The sequence below is a fragment of the Symphalangus syndactylus genome, chromosome 24 (genome assembly GCF_028878055.3).
Source record: "Symphalangus syndactylus isolate Jambi chromosome 24, NHGRI_mSymSyn1-v2.1_pri, whole genome shotgun sequence".
NCBI classification, from domain to species: Eukaryota; Metazoa; Chordata; class Mammalia; order Primates; family Hylobatidae; genus Symphalangus; species Symphalangus syndactylus.
Window position 1 is genome coordinate 27,179,411 of NC_072446.2, and position 6,000 is coordinate 27,185,410.

Sequence of the window (6,000 nt, forward strand, 5' to 3'; positions counted from 1 at the left end):
AACTCAACTCTAAAAACTGCTTTTATTGTTATTTTAGAAACCATAAAAATCCCATTAAGGTCACATATTTTTGATCCCCAACTATCATGCAGCTCAGTCTCCACATCACTGAAAAAAAGTTTGGATCACGTGACTTTTGGCCATTTCTAAAAATCAAATTAACACTCAGGGGACAGAGATTTGTCATCACAGAAGATATGCAGAAAAATAGGCACAAGACCTTGAAGTGAATCCCAAAAAGGTGCTCCAACCACAGATGGAGTAACCACCACCACAGCTGGTCAAGGGTGACAGCAGCCACATGATGGGTGTTCTTTCAAAGTTAGTCACATGCCTGTAGAGTTTGTGTTGTCTAGAGGGAAACTGATTAACCCAAGGAAGGTCATCCCAGCTGGTCTTACCTCCTAGACCCTGCAGCCAGGTACTGTGCCCCATTAACAAACTGCTTCCTTCCAACTTGGCCAAGGTACCATGAGTTACAGAGGTGCCTCACCCTAGAACCTTCCCAGTGTCTTCCCAGGCATTTACTCCTAAACCTTCATCCTGTCAGCATCAATCCCCTACTCTGTAGGGCTGAGAGCCAGGAGGTCAGATGGGCTTCTCAGGGAGATAGCAAAACTCATTTGTGTTACCGTAACACTGACAGCTGAAAACTGACAGCTGTCTTGGGAAAGCTCTGAAGAAACCAAAGAGGAACAGTGAAGGTTTCAACGCGGAAGTGGGTCTAGACTGTGTGCCGCTCCATTGAACATGTTCAGAAATCACTAGCAAGTAGGAACAGAAACCCAAAAATTATGTGGTTCACCTGAGGCATAGCAGGGGACGCTGCAAGTGAAGGAGATAGGATGTAAGAGTTCCCTGCACTGAGTATTTTAACCAAATGGAGGAATGACGCTGGGGTCCAGGAAAGGGAGAAGGTGGCTTAATAATCCTTTAAAGTTCCCTTGCCCGGCTGCGCTGATCTTTCTCAATCTCAACCGTGGCATTACAAAGTAAGTACAGGCAGAACCATGGAAAATACTGTATTTGTATACACAGGAAAGACAGCTGCAAACCCCTCACAGAGGAAACTCCACCCCAAAGAAAAATCTTAGCAGCAAATTCCTATCTCCCTCAGCACTATCAGCACAGCCCAGGCCAGAAGGTTGGGCTTCTTGTCTCTGGGAACCCATCATACCCTTCCCGCCAAAGAATTCTAAATAAGGCAGGAAAAAGAACGAGTCCAGTGGGAGCTGGGTGCCTGGTCATTCCTAGAAGACAGACAGTGTCTTTACGATGGTTAGACTTTGAGCAACGCTGGGATTCTTCTCTGGGTCCTATGGCCTGCTATGTTGAGAGCTGGCAGCAGGATGGGGACCTGGTAGAAGGAACTGGAAGAAAGTCATAGGTTCTTGGGTGCACACGAATGTGCGTATAACAGGGCACAGGTTGTGCATTTTCCTTGTGCTTGATGCCTCCATCTGCCAGCCTCTCCCTGACAGCGGCCTAATACTTCACACCTACATTTCTTTCTGTGGCTCTGGATCCAGAAACCGAGCGTTTCTCCAACAGAACTGCTGTGATTTGGCAACACTGCAAAGGTAATAGCTGTCCCCGGGAGGTAAGACAGATGACTAAAGAAGTGGTTTGCTCCAATCAGAGATCCTTGATTTTTTTTCTCTCTTAAAACAACAGGCTGGTGACAAGTATTGTGGCTCAAGAGTGGCATGGTTCCAATTCTGTTATTACCCTCAAAGAGGTCCCCTTCCTGACCTCTCAGATACCAAGGCTTCAGCAGACAGAGGCCATTCTTGCAGCTGTCATGCTGACTGCTACCTGCCTTCTTTGACAGGCCCTCACTATCTCTCCCACACCAACAGAGACTTCACATTTCCAGGGTTCCTCTCAGATATGGGCTGGACCTCATCTGGAGGGTCTGAGCAGCCCAAGGTGTTAAGGGGCCCAAGTGTCAGCAGGATGTCCAAAGGGCCTGATTCTAGACATTGGATTTAGGGGCTGAGTTGAGGGGTATCTCCTTGAGCTCCGTCCGCATGCACAGGTACTCCCCGATGACAGCCATGAGTGCAATGCACACGGCTTGGACCAGCCACCAGGTCAGCGCCGAGGGGAAACGGGAGCTGTAGAACCAGCAGCCCAGGAGGTGAAAGAAATGGACAGTGACAGTGAAATCCAGACACTGCTTTCCTCGCCGGATGAAGTACAGCAAGCCCAGGGCACTGTGGGGAGAGGACAGCAGTGAGTTGTCACTGGGTTGTCCTGGTCTCAGGTTATTCAGGAGGGTAGAGACAATTAGGATGGCAGCACAGTGGTCAGAAGTGACGAGATAAGTGTGAAGCAAGGGTTATGATATTGACGCCTAGAAGAACCTGGCGGGTAATGTCAAGAGTGAAGCTGACTGAGTATGAGCTTGATCATCGATGGCAATTGTCACTAGGGGATCCTAGGAATTGGTGGGGATCGTGACACCCTGAAGCATACACGTTCTAGCTAAAGTGGGGGCAGTAGCTACTTGCATCTAGGTAAATCTTATCATGCTAGAAGGTTGGCCTGGAATCAATCAGTCCTTCCATTATTCAAGAGAAGCCAGAAATCTGGATTTTTATATAAAATAGCCTGATTTTCAACTAAGAGGAAAAAAATGTTTTAAACACCATGTGTGGGCTGACATCTATGTAAGCCAAATAGAACCTATCTGAAAGACAAATTTAGGTCAAAGTCAGCCCACCAGTTTTCAACCTCCGGTGTAAGGACAAGAATAATAATAACATGCAAGGCATTGTTCTAAGTCCTTTTTGTGAATTAACCTATTTAATCCTTACAACTATGAGGTAGGTAATATTACTAGCCCCATTTTACTGATGAGGCAACTGTGGTAGATTAACTTGTCCAAAGTCACTAGACTAGTGGTAAAGCTGAGGTTCAATGCCAAATGAGTCTGCCTCCAGAGCCTGAGACCTTGATCACTATGCTAAACTGCCTCTTAAGAGACAGGCAATGATTACGTGTGACCTTAGACATCACTGAGTCCAACCCCTCATGGACAAAAGAGGAGCCTGAGGCCCATGGCAAGTAACTTGGCCAATGGCACACAAACCAAGAACAGAACCCAGTGCTCCTGCCTCTCGGTCGAATCCTTTCCTCAGCTCACTCCACATCAGGGAAGTTATCTGAGATGGAAATTGTCTTGCAGGCAGCACAAACATAGTGACATAAGAGCTTTCCAGGTAAGTCAAAATAGCAGTGGAAGGAGGCCCATTATACAGCCAGTCCCAGAACTGGCCTCTGTCACCCACTTTACTTCACCACTCCCCAGAAACAAGTGCCAGCCTATCTCATGTTCAAACTTAGGAAGTTAGTCCCAGCACTAAGAGCCCAAAAGCTGGATAGCAAAACTAGTGATACTCACCAGGTGAGGGCGTTGAGGATGAAGGACATCATGGAGAGCCGGCCTGGAGGGGTGGAAAAGCCCAGGATCTGAGGGGGAATCACAAATGGAAATATGCTGGAGAAGTGACTTGGCAGAGCCCCAGGATCTCAGCAAGCCTCCTAAGGAACAAGCATTCTTCCCAGAGCACAGAAGATAATACCTCCCTTCATCTGTATGGCAGCCTATTTCCAATAGGTGCTTTCATAGACATCCATTACGGGATTTCATTTGTTTCTCACAGCAGGCGGAAAGGGATTATTTTCATTTTACAAAGGAGGACGTAAAAGCTCAGACAAGTTAAGTTGCCCAAAGTAATAAACACCAAGAGTTAAGTCTAGAACAGCGTTCAGCTGACTATGGCTCCATAGGCCAGGTATCTGCTCCTGTACATAAAGTTTTATTGAAACACAGCCACACCTATTCACTTATGTATTTGTCTATAGCAGCTTCTGTGCTACAATGGCAGAGCTGAGTAATTGTGACCTAAAATCCTTACTACTTCACCCTTAAAAGAAAGGTCTGCTGATCCCTAGTCTAGAACTCAGGTTGTGTGCATCATATGGCTCTTCAACAAAGCCCGGCATTCCCACAGCTCTTCCCAGGAGGATAGAGCCTCCTACGAGACTGCAACTAGGCAAACGGTGGGTGTGCAACCTCCACTATCCAACACAATCCTATCAAATGCCAAACATCCGCACCACACTTTCAGCTGACAAAGAAAGGTCTTTGACATACATAATCTCATATTATCCCTAAAAAACCTCACAAAGCCATTCTTCTTCTTTTGATTCTTATCACTTTTTGGATAATAACTTGCCCAAGGGCTACACAGAGAACAAGTAGCAGGAGCAATGACTCCATCCCAGGTCTCCTGGCTTTAAGAACTGTGCTCATCACCACACACCACAGCTGCCTCTTAGATGTAACAACTTATAGGCCTCCTTTACACTTTACAAAGTACCTTCTTATTCCTAAACCCCTCTGGGCCTTGTAACATTTTGTTGAGGGCAACATGGTAGGAGTATCCTGCCCACTTTTCAGAAAAGGCTCGGAAAGGGGAAGCAACTTGCCCAAGGTCTCACAGCTAGTATTATATGTTTAGGCCTAGACTGAACCCTTGCTTTTCTGAATCCAAAGCACATGCTCTTTATATTGCAGTCCACGACCTCTCTGCAACTAGTCTCATGGTTTTGAAGACAGGAAAACAAGTTCACAGAGGTGACATTTGCCCCAGGTCACACAGCTAGTAAGTGGATCTTAAACGGAGGCCTGTCTGACCCCGAAGTCCAGGCAGTTTCCACTGTACCCGCATGAATGCTCTTTTATCCACCCCTCTCTCCGGTATGGCACCTGAGAACCTAGCTCAGAGAAGTTAAGTCACTTTCCCAGAGTATCAGAAAGGCAATGTATCAGAGTTGCCTGGAACACAGACGTGTTTATTGTATTAACATCCAGGCCCTTTTCTTTGTACTAATCAGCCTCTGCTGTCATTCCATTTTATGGATGAGGCAGCTGAGGCTCAGAAAGGTGAAATCCCTTTCCCAGGGCTAAAAAGCAAGAAGGTGACCCAGCCAGGTCTACAGCACAGTAATGCTGGACCACAAAGCCTACTCGGGGAGGCCAAGACTCCACCCGCGCCAGTCCGGGGACCCTACCTCGGCGTCGAACATCTGGTCCAGCGAGGGGCTGCTTCGCACTAGCCCGTCCACCAGCGCCAGCCACAGGCCCAGCGAGCCGTAATACACGGTCTGCATGAGGACGATCTGCGACAGGATCAGCAGCGGGTCCCACACGTAGCTGCGGAACTGACCCGCCATGCCCTGCAGGGACACGAGCCGGGCCTCAGCCAGCGGCCCGTCGCCATGGCAACGCCGCCCCGCCCGGGAGGAGGGACTGGAACCCAGGGGTGAGCCCATTCCAAGAGTTAGGGGGAAGGCGGGGCGGACAGACCCATTCTCAGAGTGAGGGGATATCCAGCCCATTCCGCCTGCGCGGTCCCCGCCCGTACACGAGCTCCCCTGGGGTCTACTCACCAGTGACAGACTCGACGATCGAAGTGTCTGAGCGTGGCCCGGCCTCACCGGCGGGCTCCCAAAACAGCGCAGACAGACAGGACCATGGAGGAGAGGCGCTGCCGGCCTAGAGAGGCAAAGCTCCAGCGACCACAGCGGCAGGAGCGGCTACGTAGGAAAGAAACGTTTCCGGGGAAAGCAGCGGAGGGGCGGGGCTGAGGTTGCGCAGGCGTAGTGGGTGCAACCTTTGCCTGAACCGCCTGAACGAGGTGCAAACAGCCGGATAGCGAACTGGGCACATGCGCAGAAGGAAGAGTGAAGGCAAACGGAAGTGAGGAACGAAGGCCGCAGAGCTTGCGCGCCCTCTAAAGGGGAATTTTTTTTTTTTTAAAGGAAGGCGGCTAGGGGAGAGGGAAGTGGGATGGCTGTTTGGAAATTCATGAGGTGATAAACAGTGTCGCTATTTTCAGCCTAAATTCTCAGTGCTTTCTCCTAGTTAGAGTCTGATAACTTGAAGTGGACCTACAAGCTCCTCCACGTAGGAGTTTGCCACTGTTTCCG

At 49.0% G+C, this 6,000-nt stretch overlaps 1 protein-coding gene across 3 annotated transcripts in view; it reads right to left on the reverse strand.

Annotated features, from left to right (window-relative positions):
• Window positions 1–5,634, reverse strand: part of SYS1 (SYS1 golgi trafficking protein) — a 41,437-nt gene extending 35,803 nt beyond the window's left edge. Inside the window, exons 1-4 of one of the 3 annotated variants that reach the window (XM_055265007.2) lie at window positions 5,461–5,634; window positions 5,083–5,247; window positions 3,407–3,474; window positions 1,008–2,216 (exon numbers count right to left, since the gene is read on the reverse strand). In XM_055265007.2, the coding sequence (XP_055120982.1) occupies window positions 1,976–2,216; window positions 3,407–3,474; window positions 5,083–5,244 (471 nt within the window). In that variant the 5' untranslated portion in view covers window positions 5,245–5,247; window positions 5,461–5,634 and the 3' untranslated portion in view covers window positions 1,008–1,975. Of the gene's footprint in view, window positions 1–1,007; window positions 2,217–3,406; window positions 3,475–5,082; window positions 5,428–5,460 lie in introns of those variants that run through there. The other 2 variants (XM_055265006.2, XM_055265008.2) reach the window with 2 other exon arrangements.
• Window positions 5,635–6,000: the final 366 nt, after the last annotated feature.